Source organism: Bufo bufo, chromosome 6 (assembly GCF_905171765.1).
Source record: "Bufo bufo chromosome 6, aBufBuf1.1, whole genome shotgun sequence".
Classification (NCBI taxonomy): domain Eukaryota; kingdom Metazoa; phylum Chordata; class Amphibia; order Anura; family Bufonidae; genus Bufo; species Bufo bufo.
In genome coordinates this window covers 431,679,320-431,705,347 of record NC_053394.1, presented here as the reverse complement: position 1 = coordinate 431,705,347, position 26,028 = coordinate 431,679,320, and the positions used below count along the sequence as shown (strand labels likewise).

The window sequence follows — 26,028 nt, the reverse complement described above, 5'->3', positions numbered from 1 at the left end:
TCACTGTATACAAGAAGATGTATAACTTATACCAGCTGTACATATATCATTATATACAGGAGATACCCAGGTTATACCAGCATGCTCCATATCACTGTATACAAGAAGATGTATAACTTATACCAGCTGTACATATATGATTATATACAGGAGATACCCAGGTTATACCAGCATGCTCCATATCACTATATACAAGAAGATGTATAACTTATACCAGCTGTACATATATAATTATATACAGGAGATGCCCGGGTTATACCAGCATGCTCCATATCACTATATACAAGAAGATGTATAACTTATACCAGCTATACATATATAATTATATACAGGAGATACCCAGGTTATACCAGCATGCTCCATATCACTATATACAAGAAGATGTATAACTTATACCAGCTGTACATATATAACTATATACAGGAGATGCCCAGGTTATACCAGCATGCTCCATATCACTATATACAAGAAGATGTATAACTTATACCAGCTGTACATATATAATTATATACAGGAGATACCCAGGTTATACCAGCATGGTCCCTATCACTATATACAAGAAGATGTATAACTTATACCAGCTGTACATGTATAATTATATACAGGAGATACCCAGGTTATACCAGCATGCTCCATATCACTATAGACAAGATGTATAACTTATACCAGCTGTACATATATAATTATACACAGGAGATACCCAGGTTATACCAGCATGCTCCATATCACTATAGACAAGATGTATAACTTATACCAGCTGTACATATATAATTATACACAGGAGATACCCAGGTTATACCAGCAGTCTCCATATCACTATATACAAGAAGATGTATAACTTATACCAGCTGTACATATATAATAATATACAGGAGATACCCAGGTTATACCAGCATGCTCCATATCACTATATACAAGAAGATGTATAACTTATACCAGCTGTACATATATAATTATATACAGGAGATACCCAGGTTATACCAACATGCTCCATATCACTATATACAAGAAGATGTATAAATATAATTATATACAAGAGATGCCCAGGTTATACCAGCATGCTCCATATCAATATATACAAGAAGATGTATAACTTAAACCAGCTGTACATATATAATTATATACAGGAGATGCCCAGGTTATACCAGCATGCTCCATATCACTATATACAAGAAGATGTATAACTTATACCAGCTGTACATATATAATTATATACAGGAGATACCCAGGTTATACCAGCATGGTCCATATCACTATATACAAGAAGATGTATAACTTATACCAGCTGTACATATATAATTATATACAGGAGATACCCAGGTTATACCAGCATGGTCCATATCACTATATACAAGAAGATGTATAACTTATACCAGCTGTACATATATAATTATATACAGGAGATGCCCAGGTTATACCAGCATGGTCCATATCACTATATACAAGAAGATGTATAACTTATACCAGCTGTACATATATAATTATATACAGGAGATGCCCAGGTTATACCAGCATGGTCCATATCACTGTATACAAGAAGATGTATAACTTATACCAGCTGTACATATATAATTATATACAGGAGATACCCAGGTTATACCAGCATGCTCCATATCACTATAGACAAGAAGATGTATAACTTATACCAGCTGTACATATATAATTATATACAGGAGATACCCAGGTTATACCAGCATGGTCCCTATCACTATATACAAGAAGATGTATAACTTATACCAGCTGTACATGTATAATTATATACAGGAGATACCCAGGTTATACCAGCATGCTCCATATCACTATAGACAAGATGTATAACTTATACCAGCTGTACATATATAATTATACACAGGAGATACCCAGGTTATACCAGCATGCTCCATATCACTATAGACAAGATGTATAACTTATACCAGCTGTACATATATAATTATACACAGGAGATACCCAGGTTATACCAGCAGTCTCCATATCACTATATACAAGAAGATGTATAACTTATACCAGCTGTACATAAATAATAATATTATGGAGATACCCAGGTTATACCAGCATGCTCCATATCACTATATACAAGAAGATGTATAACTTATACCAGCTGTACATATATAATTATATACAGGAGATACCCAGGTTATACCAACATGCTCCATATCACTATATACAAGAAGATGTATAAATATAATTATATACAAGAGATGCCCAGGTTATACCAGCATGCTCCATATCAATATATACAAGAAGATGTATAACTTAAACCAGCTGTACATATATAATTATATACAGGAGATGCCCAGGTTATACCAGCATGCTCCATATCACTATATACAAGAAGATGTATAACTTATACCAGCTGTACATATATAATTATATACAGGAGATACCCAGGTTATACCAGCATGGTCCATATCACTATATACAAGAAGATGTATAACTTATACCAGCTGTACATATATAATTATATACAGGAGATACCCAGGTTATACCAGCATGGTCCATATCACTATATACAAGAAGATGTATAACTTATACCAGCTGTACATATATAATTATATACAGGAGATGCCCAGGTTATACCAGCATGGTCCATATCACTATATACAAGAAGATGTATAACTTATACCAGCTGTACATATATAATTATATACAGGAGATGCCCAGGTTATACCAGCATGGTCCATATCACTGTATACAAGAAGATGTATAACTTATACCAGCTGTACATATATAATTATATACAGGAGATACCCAGGTTATACCAGCATGCTCCATATCACTATAGACAAGATGTATAACTTATACCAGCTGTACATATATAATTATACACCGGAGATACCCAGGTTATACCAGCAGTCTCCATATCACTATATACAAGAAGATGTATAACTTATACCAGCTGTACATATATAATTATATACAGGAGATGCCCAGGTTATACCAGCTGTACATATATAATTATATACAGGAGATACCCAGGTTATACCAGCATGGTCCATATCACTATATACAAGAAGATGTATAACTTATACCAGCTGTACATATATAATTATATACAGGAGATACCCAGGTTATACCAACATGGTCCATATCACTATATACAAGAAGATGTATAACTTATACCAGCTGTACATATATAATTATATACAGGAGATACCCAGGTTATACCAGCATGCTCCATATCACTATATACAAGAAGATGTATAACTTATACCAGCTGTACATATATAATTATACACAGGAGATACCCAGGTTATACCAGCAGTCTCCATATCACTATATACAAGAAGATGTATAACTTATACCAGCTGTACATATATAATTATATACAGGAGATGCCCAGGTTATACCAGCATGCTCCATATCACTATATACAAGAAGATGTATAACTTATACCAGCTGTACATATATAATTATATACAGGAGATACCCAGGTTATACCAGCATGCTCCATATCACTATATACAAGAAGATGTATAACTTATACCAGCTGTACATATATAATTATATACAGGAGATGCCCAGGTTATACCAGCATGGTCTATATCACTATATACAAGAAGATGTATAACTTATACCAGCTGTACATATATAATTATATACAGGAGATGCCCAGGTTATACCAGCATGCTCCATATCACTATATACAAGAAGATGTATAACTTATACCAGCTGTACATATATAATTACATACAGGAGATACCCAGGTTATACCAGCATGCTCCATATCGCTATATACAAGAAGATGTATAAATATAATTATATACAAGAGATGCCCAGGTTATACCAGCATGCTCCATATCAATATATACAAGAAGATGTATAACTTAAACCAGCTGTACAGGAGATGCCCAGGTTATACCAGCATGCTCTATATCAGTATATACAAGAAGATGTATAACTTATACCAGCTGTACATATATAATTATATACAGGAGATGCCCAGGTTATACCAGCATGGTCCGTATCACTATATACAAGATGTATAACTTATACCAGCTGTACATATATAATTATATACAGGAGATACCCAGGTTATACCAGCATGGTCCATATCACTATATACAAGAAGATGTATAACGTATACCAGCTGTACATATATAATTATATACAGGAGATGCCCAGGTTATACCAGCATGGTCCATATCACTATATACAAGGAGATGTATAACTTATACCAGCTGTACATATATAATTATATACAGGAGATACCCAGGTTATACCAGCATGCTCCATATCACTGTATACAAGAAGATGTATAACTTATACCAGCTGTACATATATAATTATATACAGGAGATACCCAGGTTATACCAGCATGCTCCATATCACTATATACAAGAAGATGTATAACATACCAGCTGTACATATATAATTATATACAGGAGATGCCCAGGTTATACCAGCATGCTCCATATCACTATATACAAGAAGATGTATAACTTATACCAGCTGTACATATATAATTATATACAGGAGATGCCCAGGTTATACCAGCATGCTCCATATCACTATATACAAGAAGATGTATAACTTATACCAGCTGTACATATATAATTATATACAGGAGATACCCAGGTTATACCAGCATGCTCCATATCACTATATACAAGGAGATGTATAACTTATACCAGCTGTACATATATAATTATATACAGGAAATACCCAGGTTATACCAGCATGGTCTATATCACTATATACAAGAAGATGTATAACTTATACCAGCTGTACATATATAATTATATACAGGAGATACCCAGGTTATACCAGCATGGTCCATATCACTGTATACAAGAAGATGTATAACTTATACCAGCTGTACATATATAATTATATACAGGAGATACCCAGGTTATACCAGCATGGTCCATATCACTATATACAAGAAGATGTATAACTTATACCAGCTGTACATATATAATTCTATACAGGAGATGCCCAGGTTATACCAGCATGGTCCATATCACTATATACAAGAAGATGTATAACTTATACCAGCTGTACATATATAATTATATACAGGAGATGCCCAGGTTATACCAGCATGGTCCCTATCACTATATACAAGAAGATGTATAACTTATACCAGCTGTACATATATAATTATATACAGGAGATACCCAGGTTATACCAGCATGGTCCCTATCACTATATACAAGAAGATGTATAACTTATACCAGCTGTACATGTATAATTATATACAGGAGATACCCAGGTTATACCAGCATGCTCCATATCACTATAGACAAGATGTATAACTTATACCAGCTGTACATATATAATTATATACAGGAGATGCCCAGGTTATACCAGCAGTCTCCATATCACTATATACAAGAAGATGTATAACTTATACCAGCTGTACATATATAATTATATACAGGAGATGCCCAGGTTATACCAGCATGGTCCATATCACTATATACAAGAAGATGTATAACTTATACCAGCTGTACATATATAATTATATACAGGAGATGCCCAGGTTATACCAGCATGGTCCCTATCACTATATACAAGAAGATGTATAACTTATACCAGCTGTACATATATAATTATATACAGGAGATACCCAGGTTATACCAGCATGGTCCCTATCACTATATACAAGAAGATGTATAACTTATACCAGCTGTACATGTATAATTATATACAGGAGATACCCAGGTTATACCAGCATGCTCCATATCACTATAGACAAGATGTATAACTTATACCAGCTGTACATATATAATTATACACAGGAGATACCCAGGTTATACCAGCAGTCTCCATATCACTATATACAAGAAGATGTATAACTTATACCAGCTGTACATATATAATTATATACAGGAGATGCCCAGGTTATACCAGCATGGTCCATATCACTGTATACAAGAAGATGTATAACTTATACCAGCTGTACATATATAATTATATACAGGAGATGCCCAGGTTATACCAGCATGGTCCATATCACTATATACAAGGAGATGTATAACTTATACCAGCTGTACATATATAGTTATATACAGGAGATGCCCAGGTTATACCAGCATGGTCCATATCACTATATACAAGAAGATGTATAACTTATACCAGCTGTACATATATAATTATATACAGGAGATACCCAGGTTATACCAGCATGGTCCATATCACTATATACAAGAAGATGTATAACTTATACCAGCTGTACATATATAATTATATACAGGAGATACCCAGGTTATACCAGCATGGTCCATATCACTATATACAAGAAGATGTATAACTTATACCAGCTGTACATATATAATTATATACAGGAGATGCCCAGGTTATACCAGCATGCTCCATATCACTATATACAAGAAGATGTATAACTTATACCAGCTGTACATATATAATTATATACAGGAGATGCCCAGGTTATACCAGCATGCTCCATATCACTATATACAAGAAGATGTATAACTTATACCAGCTGTACATATATAATTATATAGAGGAGATGCCCAGGTTATACCAGCATGCTCCATATCACTATATACAAGAAGATGTATAACTTATACCAGCTGTACATATATATTTATATACAGGAGATACCCAGGTTATACCAGCATGCTCCATATCACTATATACAAGAAGATGTATAACTTATACCAGCTGTACATATATAATTATATACAGGAGATACCCAGGTTATACCAGCATGGTCCATATCACTATATACAAGAAGATGTATAACTTATACCAGCTGTACATATATAATTATATACAGGAGATACCCAGGTTATACCAGCATGCTCCATATCACTATATACAAGAAGATGTATAACTTATACCAGCTGTACATATATAATTATATACAGGAGATACCCAGGTTATACCAGCATGCTCCATATCACTATATACAAGAAGATGTATAACTTATACCAGCTGTACATATATAATTATATACAGGAGATACCCAGGTTATACCAGCATGCTCCATATCACTATATACAAGAAGATGTATAACTTATACCAGCTGTACATATATAATTATATACAGGAGATGCCCAGGTTATACCAGCATGCTCCATATCACTATATACAAGAAGATGTATAACTTATACCAGCTGTACATATATAATTATATACAGGAGATACCCAGGTTATACCAGCATGGTCCATATCACTATATACAAGAAGATGTATAACTTATACCAGCTGTACATATATAATTATATACAGGAGATGCCCAGGTTATACCAGCATGCTCCATATCACTATATACAAGAAGATGTATAACTTATACCAGCTGTACATATATAATTATATAGAGGAGATGCCCAGGTTATACCAGCATGCTCCATATCACTATATACAAGAAGATGTATAACTTATACCAGCTGTACATATATATTTATATACAGGAGATACCCAGGTTATACCAGCATGCTCCATATCACTATATACAAGAAGATGTATAACCTATACCAGCTGTACATATATAATTATATACAGGAGATACACAGGTTATACCAGCATGGTCCATATCACTATATACAAGAAGATGTATAACTTATACCAGCTGTACATATATAATTATATACAGGAGATACCCAGGTTATACCAGCATGCTCCATATCACTATATACAAGAAGATGTATAACTTATACCAGCTGTACATATATAATTATATACAGGAGATACCCAGGTTATACCAGCATGCTCCATATCACTATATACAAGAAGATGTATAACTTATACCAGCTGTACATATATAATTATATACAGGAGATACCCAGGTTATACCAGCATGCTCCATATCACTATATACAAGAAGATGTATAACTTATACCAGCTGTACATATATAATTATATACAGGAGATGCCCAGGTTATACCAGCATGCTCCATATCACTATATACAAGAAGATGTATAACTTATACCAGCTGTACATATATAATTATATACAGGAGATACCCAGGTTATACCAGCATGGTCCATATCACTATATACAAGAAGATGTATAACTTATACCAGCTGTACATATATAATTATATACAGGAGATGCCCAGGTTATACCAGCATGCTCCATATCACTATATACAAGAAGATGTATAACTTATACCAGCTGTACATATATAATTATATACAGGAGATGCCCAGGTTATACCAGCATGCTCCATATCACTATATACAAGAAGATGTATAACTTATACAAGCTGTACATATATAATTATATACAGGAGATACCCAGGTTATTCCAGCATGGTCCATATCACTGTATACAGAAGATGTATAACTTATACCAGCTGTACATATATAATTATATACAGGAGATGCCCAGGTTATACCAGCATGGTCTATATAATTATATACAGGAGATGCCCAGGTTATTCCAGCATGGTCCATATCACTGTATACAGAAGATGTATAACTTATACCAGCTGTACATATATAATTATATACAGGAGATACCCAGGTTATACCAGCATGGTACATATCACTATATACAAGAAGATGTATAACTTATACCAGCTGTAGATATATACACATGGATTTTCGGTTGCCTCCTTAATCTTGCTCACTATTCAGGATTCCAGGCAAACCTCAAGAAAAGAAAGGTGACGAAGCTTGATGGACCATGTCACCTGCTCCACAACCATCACGAAAGGAAAGAGTGGATGATGATACATCCTGTAAAGCCTATAAACAAGCAAATGAGAGGTTCTCATGGAGATGCCTTCTCATCAGTGGTGGGCTATCTGTGCTGAATTATCGAAAGATCAATGCTGCCAGAAAAATGGCCAGGATGACGGCGTGGAGACAAGCTATCAGGTCGCCTCAACGTGTTTAGATTCTTTTACTGGAGATAATGGTTTATTTACAGCAGTAGATCATTCATAATCTCTGGGATGTTGATGGGATTGTATACACAGCGATGTCAACCCTCAGACGTGTCAGAGTGACCCTGCGAGGGGGATATTTATGCAGTGACAGGATGGTCTGATGATGAGGAACTCAACTATATGGAATGCGACCAGAGATAAGGAGCCGTGGTCCTACCTACTCTACCATATTTTGAGATGGTTTCCTGTAATTCAAGATTTATTGTCGAATGGTTCTTCTAGAATCTAGATGATTCCATAATGGAGGATGGTGTCACGTGTAGGAAAGATGAGGTCAATGTGGACTTTATGGGTAGAATCGTAAAGCAATTATCATAGAGATCAGATATGAGGCTTAGAAATGCCAAACAATGTCACACATGATAGGCTTAGATACACTAGTTAAGCATATAGTATCACACTAAATAGAATTAGATACATGGCTCAGCAGAAAGTCACTCAGGATAGGCTTAGGGTACTTTCACACTAGCGTTGCCGGAACTGCCTGCCGGATCTGGAAATCTGTATGAAACGGATATCTTTTTTTCCAGATCCGTTAAACTTATTCATTGAAATACCGGATACGGCTTTCCATTAGCATCCGGAATAAAGGATCCGGTATTAAATATTTTCAAAGCTAGAAAGAACTGCGCATGTGCAGACTGAAAAATTTTGATGAAATTTCCGGAACACTTGGTACCGTATCCGGCATTAATACATTTCAATGGAAATACTGGATCCGGCAAGAGCGGTAGTGTTCTGGTATTTTATCCGGAAAAAATACTGCAGCATGTAGCGGTATTTTGTCCGGTCAAATACCGTACAAGGGACAGAACGGAAGACATCCTGATGCGTACTGAACGGATTGCTTTCCATTCAAAATGCATTAGGATAAAACCGATGCGTTTTTTTCTGGTATTGAGACCCTTTTCCGGATTTCGATACCGGAAAAGAATAACGCTAGTGTGAATGTACCCTTAGATATAAGGCATCAAACAGAACGTAAATCCATAACTGAACCAAACCCTGCAGACGTGGTTAATGAATTCAAGAAGCAGATATGAGATATTCACTATACTTTTCATACAGGAATACTCTAACTACTGTAATACTGCTCCTGTGTACAAGAATATAACTACTTTAATACTGTGTCCTATGTACAAGAATATAACTGCTATAATACTGCCTCCTATGTACAAGAATATAACTACTATAATACTGCCTCCTATGTACAAGAATATAACTACTATAATACTGCTCTTATGTATAGGAATATAACTACTATAATACTGCTCCTATGTACAAGAATATAACTGCTATAATACTGCCTCCTATGTACAAGAATATAACTACTATAATACTGCATCCTATGCACAAGAATATAACTACTATAATACTGCTCCTATGTACAAGAATATAACTACTATAATACTGCCTCCTATGTACAAGAATATAACTACTATAATACTGCTTATATGTACAAGAATATAACTACTATAATACTGCTTCTATGTACTAGAATATAACTACTATAATACTGCTCCTATGTACAAGAATATAACTACTATAATACTGCTCCTATGTACAAGAATATAACTACTATAATACTGCTTATATGTACAAGAATATAACTACTATAATACTGCTTATATGTACAAGAATATAACTACTATAATACTGCTTCTATGTACTAGAATATAACTACTATAATACTGCTCCTATGTACAAGAATATAACTACTATAATACTGCCTCCTATGTACAAGAATATAACTGCTATAATACTGCCTCCTATGTACAAGAATAAACCTACTATAATACTGCTCCTATGTACAAGACTATAACTACTATAATACTGCTTCTATGTACAAGAATATAACTACTATAATACTGCACCTATGTACAAGAATATAACTACTATAATACTGCTTCTATGTACAAGAATATAACTACTATAATACTGCTCCTATGTACAGAAATATAACTACTATAATACTGCTCCTATGTACAAGAATATAACTACTATAATACTGCCTCCTATGTACAAGAATATAACTACTATAATACTGCTTATATGTACAAGAATATAACTACTATAATACTGCTCCTATGTACAAGAATATAACTACTATAATACTGCTCCTATGTACAAGAATATAACTACTATAATACTGCACCTATGTACAAGAATATAACTACTATAATACTGCTCCTATGTACAAGAATATAACTACTATAATACTGCTTCTATGTACAGAAATATAACTACTATAATACTGCTCCTATGTGCAAGAATATAACTACTATAATACTGCTCCTATGTACAAGAATATAACTACAATAATACTGCCTCCTATGTACAAGAATATAACTACTATAATACTGCCTCCTATGTACAAGAATATAACTACTATAATACTGTTCCTATGTACAAGAATATAGCTACTATAATACTGCCTCCTATGTACAAGAATATAACTACTATAATACTGCTCCTATGTACAAGAATATAACTACTATAATTCTGCCTCCTATGTACAAGAATATAACTGCTATAATACTGCTCCTATGTACAAGAATATAACTACTATAATACTGCTCCTATGTACAAGAATATAACTACTATAATTCTGCCTCCTATGTACAAGAATATAACTACTATAATTCTGCCTCCTATGTACAAGAATATAACTGCTATAATACTGCCTCCTATGTACAAGAATATAACTACTATAATACTGCCTCCTATGTACAAGAATATAACTACTATAATACTGCCTCCTATGTACAAGAATATAACTACTATAATACTACTCCTATGTACAAGAATATAACTACTATAATACTGCCTCCTATGTACAAGAATATAACTACTATAATACTGCTTATATGTACAAGAATATAACTACTATAATACTGCTCCTATGTACAAGAATATAACTACTATAATACTGCTCCTATGTACAAGAATATAACTACTATAATACTGCACCTATGTACAAGAATATAACTACTATAATACTGCTCCTATGTACAAGAATATAACTACTATAATACTGCTTCTATGTACAGAAATATAACTACTATAATACTGCTCCTATGTGCAAGAATATAACTACTATAATACTGCTCCTATGTACAAGAATATAACTACAATAATACTGCCTCCTATGTACAAGAATATAACTACTATAATACTGCCTCCTATGTACAAGAATATAACTACTATAATACTGCTCCTATGTACAAGAATATAGCTACTATAATACTGCCTCCTATGTACAAGAATATAACTACTATAATACTGCTCCTATGTACAATAATATAACTACTATAATACTGCTCCTATGTACAAGAATATAACTACTATAATTCTGCCTCCTATGTACAAGAATATAACTACTATAATTCTGCCTCCTATGTACAAGAATATAAACTGCTATAATACTGCCTCCTATGTACAAGAATATAACTACTATAATACTGCCTCCTATGTACAAGAATATAACTACTATAATACTGCCTCCTATGTACAAGAATATAACTACTATAATACTACTCCTATGTACAAGAATATAACTACTATAATACTGCTCCTATGTACAAGAATATAACTACTATAATACTGCTTCTATGTACAAGAATATAACTACTATAATACTGCCTCCTATGTACAAGAATATAACTACTATAATACTGCTCCTATGTACAAGAATATAACTACTATAATACTACTCCTATGTACAAGAATATAACTACTATAATACTGCTCCTATGTACAAGAATATAACTACTATAATACTGCTCCTATGTACAAGAATACAACTACTATAATACTGCTCCTATGTACAAGAATATAACTACTATAATACTGTCTCCTATGTACAAGAATATAACTACTATAATACTGCTCCTATGTACAGGAATATAACTACTATAATACTGCTCCCTATGTACAAGAATATAACTACTATAATACTGCCTCCTATGTACAAGAATATAACTACTATAATACTGCTCCTATGTACAAGAATATAACTACTATAATACTGCTCCTATGTACAAGAATATAACTACTATAATACTGCTCCTATGTACAAGAATATAACTACTATAATACTGCTCCTATGTACAAGAATATAACTACTATAATACTGCCTCCTATGTACAAGAATATAACTACTATAATACTGCCTCCTATGTACAAGAATATAACTACTATAATACTGCCTCCTATGTACAAGAATATAACTACTATAATACTGCTCCTATGTACAAGAATAAATCTACTATAATACTGCTCCTATGTACAAGAATATAACTACTATAATACTGCTCCTATGTACAAGAATATAACTACTATAATACTGCCTCCTATGTACAAGAATATAACTACTATAATACTGCTCCTATGTACAAGAATAAATCTACTATAATACTGCTCCTATGTACAAGAATATAACTACTATAATACTGCTCCTATGTACAAGAATATAACTACTATAATACTGCCTCCTATGTACAAGAATATAACTACTATAATACTGCTCCTATGTACAAGAATATATCTACTATAATACTGCTCCTATGTACAAGAATATAACTGCTATAATACTGCTCCTATGTACAAGAATATAACTACTATAATACTGCTCCCTATGTACAAGAATATAACTACTATAATACTGCCTCCTATGTACAAGAATATAACTACTATAATACTGCTCCTATGTACAAGAATATAACTACTATAATACTGCTCCTATGTACAAGAATATAACTACTATAATACTGCCTCCTATGTACAAGAATATAACTACTATAATACTGCTCCTATGTACAAGAATATAACTACTATAACGCTGCTCCTATGTACAAGAATATAACTACTATAATACTGCCTCCTATGTACAAGAATATAACTACTATAATACTGCTCCTATATACAAGAATATAACTACTATAATACTGCCTCCTATGTACAGGAATATTACTACTATAATACTGCCTCCTATATACAAGAATATAACTACTATAATACTGCTCCTATGTACAAGAATATAACTACTATAATACTGCCTCCTATGTACAAGGATATAACTACTATAATACTGCCTCCTATGTACAGGAATATAACTACTATAATACTGCTCCTATGTACAAGAATATAACTACTATAATACTGCTCCTATGTACAAGAATATAACTACTATAATACTGCTCCTATGTACAAGAATATAACTACTATAATACTGCTCCTATGTACAAGAATATAACTACTACAATACTGCTCCTATGTACAAGAATATAACTACTATAATACTGCCTCCTATGTACAAGAATATAACTACTATAATACTGCCTCCTATGTACAAGAATATAACTACTATAATACTGCCTTCTATGTACAAGAATATAACTACTATAATACTGCTCCTATGTAAAAGAATTTAACTACTATAATACTGCTCCTATGTACAAGAATATAACTACTATAATACTGCCTCCTATATACAAGAATATAACTACTATAATACTGCTCCTATGTACAAGAATATAACTACTATAATACTGCCTCCTATGTACAAGAATATAACTGCTATAATACTGCAGTGTATTGTATAATGATTGTTGAGCAGCCCTCCTTGTATCCTCCCGCAGTCGGCCTCTGCCCTCTGTCACGGTATATACAGGGGACATGTGGCGTACAGGTGGCAGCGTTGCATTTCGGATGTTTTTCAGTATTTTATGCGTGTCATGTAAGTTAGAACTATATGGCGGTGGCACCAGCAGCGGGGGCGTGCGCTGGATCTGGGGGTCTGTGGCCGCCCGCCCTGCAGAGCTGGGATCTGCACTGAGCTGTTGGGCAAGCGGTCAGGCTGATGTAGAAACGCGCGAGACGCTCACAGCTGAGGGTTCGTGTGGTAACAGTCGCACAATGTAACGGCGCTCACTGCACGGAAGGAAGTCAGGAGATTAGTCAGCAGAGGATTCAGATCCTCAGGTGTGAGCCAGCAGAGCTGACTATCTAGTAAGCCTCAGCTAGGTCGATCATCGAGGCAAAGGTTCAGTTTACTGCCCTTCCTGTATCCACGTGCCCCGATAAAGTGGCTTATTGGTGCCCCCTGGACGTAGCTCCCAGGACAAGTGCCCCGCTGCCCCCTTTCTGCCCCGACACCTCACCATACAGGTGGTTTCATGGTTTACCCCACCGCGGTTAAGTATCACGTATGTTACTGACAAGAGCGAGGCACCAGTGTATGTGCAGTACACTGAAGGAGGCATGAGGCACCAGTCTATGTGCAGTACACTGAAGGAGGCATGAGGCACCAGTGTATGTGCAGTACACTGAAGGAGGCATGAGGCACCAGTCTATGTGCAGTAAACTGAAGGAGGCATGAGGCACCAGTATATGTGCAGTACACTGAAGGAGGCATGAGAAACCAGTGTATGTGCAGTAAACTGAAGGAGGCATGAGGCACCAGTATATGTGCAGTACACTGAAGGAGGCATGAGAAACCAGTGTATGTGCAGTACACTGAAGGAGGCATGAGGCACCAGTCTATGTGCAGTAAACTGAAGGAGGCATGAGGCACCAGTGTATGTGCAGTAAACTGAAGGAGGTATGAGGCACCAGTGTATGTGCAGTAAACTGAAGGAGGTATGAGGCACCAGTCTATGTGCAGTAAACTGAAGGAGGCATGAGGCACCAGTGTATGTGCAGTAAACTGAAGGAGGTATGAGGCACCAGTGTATGTGCAGTAAACTGAAGGAGGCATGAGGCACCAGTGTATGTGCAGTAAACTGAAGGAAGCATGAGGCACCAGTGTATGTGCAGTAAACTGAAGGAGGCATGAGGCACCAGTGTATGTGCAGTAAACTGAAGGAGGTATGAGGCACCAGTGTATGTGCAGTAAACTGAAGGAGGCATGAGGCACCAGTGTATGTGCAGTAAACTGAAGGAAGCATGAGGCACCAGTGTATGTGCAGTAAACTGAAGGAGGTATGAGGCACCAGTCTATGTGCAGTAAACTGAAGGAGGCATGAGGCACCAGTGTATGTGCAGTACACTGAAGATGGTATGAGGCACCAGTATATGTGCAGTACACTGAAGGAGGCATGAGGCACCAGTGTATGTGCAGTAAACTGAAGGAGGCATGAGGCACCAGTCTATGTGCAGTACACTGAAGGAGGCATGAGGCACCAGTCTATGTGCAGTAAACTGAAGGAGGCACCAGTCTATGTGCAGTACACTGAAGGAGGCATGAGGCACCAGTCTATGTGCAGTACACTGACAGAGGCATGAGGCACCTATGTACAGTACACTGACGGAGGCATGAGGCACCTATGTACAGTACACTGAAGGAGGCATTAGGTACCTATGTACAGTACACTGACGGAGGCATGAGGCACCTATGTACAGTACACTGAAGGAGGCATTAGGTACCTATGTACAGTACACTGAAGGAGGCATGAGGTACCTTTGTACATTACACTGAAGGAGGCATGAGGCACCTATGTGCAGTACACTGACGGAGGCATGAGGCACCTATGTGCAGTACACTGAAGGAGGCATGAGGCACCTATGTGCAGTACACTGACGGAGGCATGAGGCACCTATGTACAGTACACTGGAGGCATGAGGTACCTTTGTACATTACACTGAAGGAGGCATGAGGTACCTATATACAGTACACTGAAGGAGGCATGAGGTACCTATGTACAGTACACTGAAGGAGGCATGAGGTACCTATGTGCAGTACACTGAAGGAGGCATGAGGCACCAGTATATGTGCAGTACACTGAAGGAGGCATGAGAAACCAGTGTATGTGCAGTAAACTGAAGGAGGCATGAGGCACCAGTATATGTGCAGTACACTGAAGGAGGCATGAGAAACCAGTGTATGTGCAGTAAACTGAAGGAGGCATGAGGCACCAGTGTATGTGCAGTACACTGAAGGAGGCATGAGGCACCAGTGTATGTGCAGTAAACTGAAGGAGGCATGAGGCACCAGTCTATGTGCAGTAAACTGAAGGAGGCATGAGGCACCAGTGTATGTGCAGTAAACTGAAGGAGGTATGAGGCACCAGTGTATGTGCAGTACACTGAAGGAGGCATGAGGCACCAGTGTATGTGCAGTAAACTGAAGGAGGCATGAGGCACCAGTGTATGTGCAGTACACTGAAGGAGGCATGAGGCACCAGTGTATGTGCAGTACACTGAAGATGGTATGAGGCACCAGTATATGTGCAGTACACTGAAGGAGGCATGAGGCACCAGTGTATGTGCAGTAAACTGAAGGAGGCATGAGGCACCAGTCTATGTGCAGTACACTGACAGAGGCATGAGGCACCTATGTACAGTACACTGACGGAGGCATGAGGCACCTATGTACAGTACACTGAAGGAGGCATTAGGTACCTATGTACAGTACACTGACGGAGGCATGAGGCACCTATGTACAGTACACTGAAGGAGGCATTAGGTACCTATGTACAGTACACTGAAGGAGGCATGAGGTACCTTTGTACATTACACTGAAGGAGGCATGAGGCACCTATGTGCAGTACACTGAAGGAGGCATTAGGTACCTATGTACAGTACACTGACGGAGGCATGAGGCACCTATGTACAGTACACTGAAGGAGGCATTAGGTACCTATGTACAGTACACTGAAGGAGGCATGAGGTACCTTTGTACATTACACTGAAGGAGGCATGAGGCACCTATGTGCAGTACACTGACGGAGGCATGAGGCACCTATGTGCAGTACACTGGAGGCATGAGGTACCTTTGTACATTACACTGAAGGAGGCATGAGGTACCTATATACAGTACACTGAAGGAGGCATGAGGTACCTATATACAGTACACTGAAGGAGGCATGAGGTACCTATGTACAGTACACTGAAGGAGGCATGAGGTACCTATATACAGTACACTGACAGAGGCATGAGGTACCTATGTACAGTACACTGAAGGAGGCATGAGGTACCTATGTGCAGTACACTGAAGGAGGCATGAGGTACCTATGTGCAGTACACTGAAGGAGGCATGAGGTACCTATGTACAGTACACTGGAGGCATGAGGTACCTATGTACAGTACACTAAGGCATGAGGTACCTATGTACAGTACAGTACACTGAAGGAGGCATGAGGTACCTATGTACAGTACACTGAAGGAGGCATGAGGCACCAATATAATTTTCTATGTACAGCATGCTGAAGGAGACATGAGGCACAGATTAAACTTACTGCATATACCTCACTACTTATACTACGATGAGGCATCAGGTAAGCTGACCACATCTTTTGCACATATTTTAGTCACCTGAGGATTGAGGTATGATGCACCTCCTGCCTCCACAACCAGCTGCTAACTACAGATACCTAATGACCCATTTAAATGAGTTCCTAAAGCAATATCGAGTCCTATCTGAGGGGGCAGAGTGTCCGGCGGGGGAGGAGGTGTCCGGCGGGGGAGGTCGGAGTGGTGTCCGGCGGGGGAGGTCTGAGTGGTGTCCGGCGGGGGGAGGTCGGAGTGGTGTCCGGCGGGGGGAGGTCGGAGTGGTGTCTGGCGAGGGGAGGGGGTGTCCGGCGGGGGGAGGTCGGAGTGGTGTCCGGCGGGGGAGGTCGGAGTGGTGTCCGACGGGGGAGGTCGGAGTGGTGTCCGGCGAGGGGAGGGGGTGTCCGGCGGGGGGAGGTCGGAGTGGTGTCCGGCGGGGGGAGGTCGGAGTGGTGTCCGGCGGGGGAGGTCGGAGTGGTGTCCGGCGGGGGAGGTCGGAGTGGTGTCCGGCGGGGGAGGTCGGAGTGGTGTCCGGCGGGGGAGGTCGGAGTGGTGTCCGGCGGGGGGAGGTCGGAGTGGTGTCCGGCAGGGGAGGTGGGAGTGGTGTCCGGCGGGGGAGGTGGGAGGGGTGTCCGGCGAGGGAGGTGGGAGTGGTGTCCGGCGGGGGAGGTGGGAGGGGTGTCCGGCGAGGGAGGTCGGGTGGTGTCCGGCGGGGGAGGTCGGGGTGGTGTCCGACGGGGGAGGTCGGGGTGGTGTCCGGCGGGGGAGGTGGGAGGGGTGTCCGGCGAGGGAGGTCGGGTGGTGTCCGGCGGGGGAGGTCGGGGTGGTGTCCGGCGGGGGAGGTCGGGGTGGTGTCCGGCGGGGGAGGTCGGGGTGGTGTCCGGCGGGGGAGGTCGGGGTGGTGTCCGGCGGGGGAGGTCGGGGTGGTGTCAGGCAAGCGGAGGGGGTTGTCTATATTTGCTGACATCTTTAAGGGCCCCCGGAGTCACCCTGGGACGTGTTGTGCTCGGTCACCTAAGTTGAATGTTCTTTTAATGTTGAATGTTGCAATCGAGAAGCCATAAAATGCATCGACTCAGGAATTTCATCATCATTTTAAGGGGCTCTCCAGGAACACAAAGTCTCTGATCCAATGTACTGATCTAGTAGTGTGGACCCCTGACATTGATCTGGGGACTTCTTCATGCGGGGGGCATCTCTGTTTTTAATGCGTATCTTCTGTTGGATTGATTGATAATGTCTGGTCTATATGAACAGTGACACCCATAGAGAAACATCTTGAGCAGTGATCACACAGAGTAGACATAAGCAGTTGATCCAGCATTGGATTGTTTTTCGACCATAACTGTATCCTGCTGGATCGATTGGTCGTGTCTGGTCTGGACCTATGTAAAACGGAAATAATGGCAGACATAACCAATCGATCATACAAAATTACGAATTCAATTACTTGTCTTAACCGACATATTCTCCACCCTCCTTCCAGCCACATTCACAACGATCCTGATCCAGTTAGCCGAGAGCCTATCCACCGATGAAAGGACCCTACCAAACAGCTTCCCATATCTCAGCTCCCAGGACTCCTCTGTGTTTGACATGGTGTGAAGAGAGATATTGGGGCTAAGTACGGTTATCCCTGAATTTTTAGGCTTTGTGTAGAGTTACCCTTTAATTGATAAAATCATGGTAAATTTAAAGGGGGTGTCCATTTTTGGACTCACTGTTCCGGCAGGGCTGGGAATGTTGTCCCCAGAATCCCAGTTACCAGTTTTGCAGAGATGACCCTCTATTGATTGGCTGAAGAGTCACCACTATCTGTATTTAAAGGGCCAGCGCATGTGAAATTGGAATTTCGCAGTACATGGAGTCTCGCTATTGCAGTCATGCCCACTCCCTCCACTAGGGGGCAGTGTTGCTCTTGGAGATTCCTAGTCCTGGTCCCTGGGTAATGTTGCAGGCGCAGCTGATAGCGCAGGCAGCCAGAGTGACAGGAAACAGCGTCGCCTTATCCAACTGTCACCTTAATGGTTGTCACCGAGCCGGGGACCTGATAAGAAGCCTCTCCAACCTCAAGAACATTCCAGAGCCAAAGAAATCCACGGGCCGATACATTTCGCTATTTTTATGGTTATCGTAGGGCGGGCGACATGTTTTTATGTAAATGAGTCGCTTTATCGGATACGGTAATCACGACGCGGTATAAAAGACAGGTTAACTTCATTATGGGGATCAGTGCGATTAATTAGAATAAATATTAATTATTAGTTGCAAAACGACGAATAGAATTCCGGTGTCAGTTTGTTATTCCATTAGGCCAAAGATTTGACCATCTGCAGAGAGTACAACTCCCCAAATGCCCTCACAGGCTGCTAGGAGTTGTAGTCCATTGGCAGCATTAACACAGCAGAGCCTAGTCACTATTGCACTCCATGCACTGGTTTATTGCAGTAGATTAGGGGTTAATTCCCAAGGTCAATTGTTTAACCCCTGGCGTGTCGCTGTGTCCAGGGTTATGAGTGACACCCCGGGGTCAATACACAGAGAGCCAATCAGGGCACAGCAAATGATCACATTGTATGTAAATATTTATGTGGATGTCAAATAGTAAAGTTGAGTTTGTCACCATACCTGTGGTCTTCCATAAGACTGCATTGTACTCACTAAATAACATGTCCAGCACTGCTACATCAATAACAGGATTACTGTAATAGGTTTACCTTGCTCTTGTCACCAAACAGCAATCTCCGATCTGCTACATCTGACAAACTCACCTCTGCTTCATCATTTATATTGCATCTAAATATAAAGTTTATATAAACACTCTGCAGCTGCAGGGGACACGGACCGCTCTGCACCTGCAGGGGACACGGACCGCTCTGCACCTGCAGGGGACACGGACCGCTCTGCACCTGCAGGGGACACGGACCGCTCTGCACCTGCAGGGGACACGGACCGCTCTGCACCTGTAGGGAACACACACTGCTCCGCACCTGCAGGGGACACTGACCGCTCCGCAGCTGCAGAATACACTGACAGCTCTGCACCTGCAGGGTACACTGACTGCTTCGCAGCTGCAGAATACACCGACCTCTCTGCATCTATAAAGGACACTGACTGCTCCACAGCTGCAGAATACACTGACCTCTCTGCATCTATAAAGGACACTGACTGCTCCACAGCTGCAGAATACACTGACCTCTCTGCATCTATAAAGGACACTGACTACTCCACAGCTGCACAGTACACCGACCTCTCTGCATCTATAAAGGACACTGACTACTCCACAGCTGCAGAATACACCGACCTCTCTGCATCTATAAAGGACACTGACTGCTCCACAGCTGCACAGTACACCGACCTCTCAGCATCTATAGGGGACACTGACTGCTCCACAGCTGCAGAATACACTGACCACTCTGCACCTGTTGGGTGCACTGACTGCTCTGCAGCTGCAGAATACACTAACCACTCTGCACCTGCAGGGTACACTGACTGCTCTGCACCTGACTGCTCTGCAGCTGAAGAAAACAATGACCGCTCAACATCTGCACAGAACAATGACCGCTCACCTGCAGACTGCAGTGAACACTGACTGCTCCTCAGCTGGAGAGGAGACTGATCGCTCTGCAACTGCACTGCACACCAACTGTTCTGCACCTGCAGGGGACACTAACGGCTCTGCAATTGGAGAGGAGACTGACCGCTCCACAACTTTAGAGGAGACTGACCGCTCCACTGCTGCAGAGGAGACTGACCGCTCCACAGCTGCAGAGGAGACTGTCCGCTCCACAGCTGCAGAGGAGACTGTCCGCTCCACAGCTGCAGAGGAGACTGTCCGCTCCACAGCTGCAGAGGAGACAGTCCGCTCCACAGCTGCAGAGGAGACAGTCCGCTCCACAGCTGCAGAGGAGACTGTCCGCTCCACAGCTGCAGAGGAGACTGTCTGCTCCACAGCTGCAGAGGAGACTGTCTGCTCCACAGCTGCAGAGGAGACTGTCTGCTCCACAGCTGCAGAGGAGACTGTCTGCTCCACAGCTGCAGAGGAGACTGTCCGCTCCACAGCTGCAGAGGAGACTGTCCGCTCCACAGCTGCAGAGGAGACTGTCCGCTCCACAGCTGCAGAGGAGACTGTCCGCTCCACAGCTGCAGAGGAGACTGTCCGGTCCACAGCTGCAGAGGAGACTGTCTGCTCCACAGATGCAGAGGAGACTGAACGCTCCACAGATGCAGGGGATACTGACCACTTTACTAATGCAGAGGAGACTGTCCGCTCCACAGCTGCAGAGGAGACTGTCCGCTCCACAGCTGCAGAGGAGACTGTCTGCTCCACAGCTGCAGAGGAGACTGTCCGCTCCACAGCTGCAGAGGAGACTGTCTGCTCCACAGATGCAGAGGAGACTGAACGCTCCACAGATGCAGGGGATACTGACCACTTTACTAATGCAGAGGAGACTGACCGCTCCACAGCTGTAGAGGAGACTAACCGCTCCACAACTTTAGAGGAGACTGACCGCTCCACAACTTTAGAGGAGACTGACCGCTCCATAACTTTATAGGATACTGACCGCTCCACAGCTGCAGAGGAGACTGACCGCTCCACAGCTGCAGAGGAGACTGACCGCTCCACAGATGCAGAGGAGACTGAACGCTCCACAGATGCAGAGGAGACTGAACGCTCCACAGATGCAGAGGAGACTGAACGCTCCACAGATGCAGGGGATACTGACCACTTCACTAATGCAGAGGAGACTGACCGCTCCACAGATGCAGAGGAGACTGAACGCTCCACAGATGCAGGGGATACTGACCACTTCACTAATGCAGAGGATCATGACCGCTCCATGGTTTTAGGATACCGACCGCTCTGCAGCTTTAGAAGATACTGACCGCTCCACAGAAGCAAACACTGACCACTCTGCAGCTGACACCTTGCAGGGATATTTGAATCCACGCTACTATACCAGTCTTATTTGTTTCGATTTTTTCACAAAATCATGAAATATCGTTGGGGATGTAGCAGAGCTGAGTTTTCCAGATCCAGCACAAATATGTTTGTCACACGTACAAAGCTAAACTGTAGGAGTAGGTAAGAGTTCTGCAGCAGAGATCAGTTTGAGCTACAAACAGCCTAGTTTGTCAGGCGTACAGAGCTGAGTTTGTCAGCTACACCAAGATTGACATTTCACCTATAGTAGAGCTGAGTTTGCCAGCATGGCATCCAATAGTTTGTGAGCAGTAGTAGAGCTGAGTGTATGCGGCAGCCTGTCAGTTGTGACATACATGAGATTGTTAGGCGCAGCAAAGCAGATTCTGTCAGCTGTTCTGTGAGTCAGGTGCAGCAAAGCTGAATTTGATGTAGCGGCACTGAATTTGTCAGATGGTGAGGCACTTAGTGTCTCAGCTGTAGAATACCTGAATTTGTTAGATGTCGCTGAGCTGAGTTGGTCAGCGATAGAATAGCAGATTTTGTTAGATGTAGCGAAGCTGAATGTGTCAGTTGTAGAGGAGCTGAATTTGTAAGATGAAGCAGAGCCAAGTTTGTCAGCTGAAGCACTGCCAAGTTTGGTCCATTGAAGCAGAACCACATTTGTCAGATGAAGTACTTTCAATGCATGCTGTAGCAGAGCTGATTTTGTCAGCCTTGGAATACCCGAATTTGTCAGCAGTACTGGAGCTGAACTCATCAGATGTAGCAGAGCTGATTTTGTCAGCCTTGGAATACCCGAATTTGTCAGCAGTGCTGGAGCTGAACTCATCAGATGTAGCAGGGCTGAATTTGTCAGATGTGGCAATGCCAAAGATGAGTTTCTGTCAGATACAGTACAACTGAGATGGTTTGAAGAAGGGAGCTGAATAGGACAGATGTAGCAGTGCTGAATTTTTAAGATGCTGAAAGGCTGAATATGTCAGCTGTGTAGAGCTGAGTTTGTCATCAATGGCAGAGATGTGTTAGATACAGGAAAAATAAATGAGTTTGTCAGAAGAGCAGATGTAGCAGAGCTGTAGGCGAGATAAATGTGCCATTTACAGTAGAAATTAATTTGAGATAAATTTGTCAGATGTAGCAGAGCTGAGCTTGCCAGAAGAGCAGAGCTAATTGTCTTATGTAGTAGAGCTGGGTTTGCCAGATGTAACATGATATACAGTAATGTCATGTTATAGTAGAACTGCTGTTGTCATATGCAGCAGAGCTGAGAATGAGAAGTGACCAATGACAGCTCAACTTTAAAAAAAACTCAGCATCCACGAACATGACAAACTCAGCTTTGCTACATCTGTCTATCCACAGAACATCATTAACCCCCCATCCCTGGTCCGCTGCCCCCCCCCCCCCTACCTGATCTGAATTTGCTCCGTATCAATAAAGACTGCTCACATCCCAAGAGAGTCATGATGTTCTTCTTATGGCAATTCCAAAATTTACACGCGAGTCCTTGAGAAGAGCAGCATGGGGAAGACGAGGGCCCACAACATCCAATATCAGCCCCTGAGCCCGACCGGCTCTGCTACCTCTGGAGTTAGCCTGGAAGTCTCAGAGGCTTTGGTCCCATCCAGCACTGACCCTATGCAAGAGGCAAATGCTTGTTGTGGGGCTGAGCTGCATTAATTAAGCTCCATCCTCCTCCCCTCCCATTGACTGTGATCCCCTGGCTGCTGCTGATGTCATCACCAGTGATATGTGATCCTCATCCTCAGCAGCAGTCAGAGCCTCCAGAGCTGAAGTCCCAGCAGCAGTCAGCTCTGCGCTTCCTCTTCTCAGTGTCTGCGGGTTCCTCTGCCTTCTCTTTATGTAACCAGGACGTTTCATCAAGAGGAAATGAACCAATTTCTACCTGCCGCTTAACCACCAGAGATCGAGGCGTGCTGTAGTTCTCTGCCGATGTAGCAGAGCTGGCTCAGTCCTGTGACTGATAGTGGATGTTACCTGCGAGGCGCTGGAACTAAACCCTCAGCAGCTTCTAAAAGGGCGGCATAGATGCTCGCCTCATTCACACACATGTAGCGCAGATGTAGCAGTGCTGAGGCAGTGTCTTTCGTGCACGTTAATCACTGTGGTAGATTGCTCTGTGATCCCAGATAAGAAATATTGAGATCACGAGGGGTTGTGCCAAGTGACAACCTCAGGGAGATCTGTCATTAAATATCTCTGGAGGTTGTCAGGCGGCAGATGTGTGAGATAAGATGTTGGGTTTCACCTTCCCCTTTCTAAAGAAGAAGAGAAATGGAGTTAAAACTGTTGTTAGTGTCATGTAGTGCTCGAAAAGTCCATCCAGCGCCCATAACAGTGCCAAACAGTGCTGCCCACCATAACACCGCCATACAGTGCTCAGGTAGTACTGCTCTACAGTGCCCACTGACAGGGGTATACAGTACTAAACACCATAACACCGCCATACAGTGCTCAGGTAGTACCGCTATACAGTGCCCACTGACAGGGGTATCCAGTGCTGCCCACCATAACACCTCCATACAGTGCCTAATGAATACCGCCATACAGTGCTCAGGTAGTACTGCTCTACGGTGCCCACTGACAGGGGTATCCAGTGCTAAACACCATAACACTGCCATACAGTGCTCAGGTAGTACCGCTATACAGTGCCCACTGACAGGGGTATCCAGTGCCTAATGAATACCGCCATACAGTGCTCAGGTAGTACTGCTCTACAGTGCCCACTGACAGGGGTATCCAGTGCTAAACACCATAACACCGCCATACAGTGCTCAGGAAGTACTGCTATACAGTGCCCACTGACAGGGGTATCCAGTGCTAAACACCATAACACCGCCATACAGTGCTTAGGTAGTACCGCTATACAGTGCCCACTGACAGGGGTATCCAGTGCTAAACACCATAACACCGCCATACAGTGCTTAGGTAGTACTGCTCTACAGTGCCCAC

At 41.2% G+C, this 26,028-nt stretch overlaps 1 protein-coding gene across 3 annotated transcripts in view; it reads right to left on the bottom strand.

Annotated features, from left to right (window-relative positions):
* The window catches only part of MYOCD (myocardin), a 51,119-nt gene extending 26,350 nt beyond the window's left edge, over positions 1-24,769 (bottom strand). For 2 of the 3 annotated variants that reach the window (XM_040435146.1, XM_040435145.1), the window contains exon 1: positions 24,466-24,766. In XM_040435146.1, coding sequence (XP_040291080.1) covers positions 24,466-24,520 — 55 coding nt within the window. In that variant the 5' untranslated portion in view covers positions 24,521-24,766. Of the gene's footprint in view, positions 1-24,465 lie in introns of all 3 variants that reach the window. The other variant, XM_040435144.1, reaches the window with a different exon arrangement.
* Between the last annotated feature and the right edge of the window lie 1,259 nt (positions 24,770-26,028).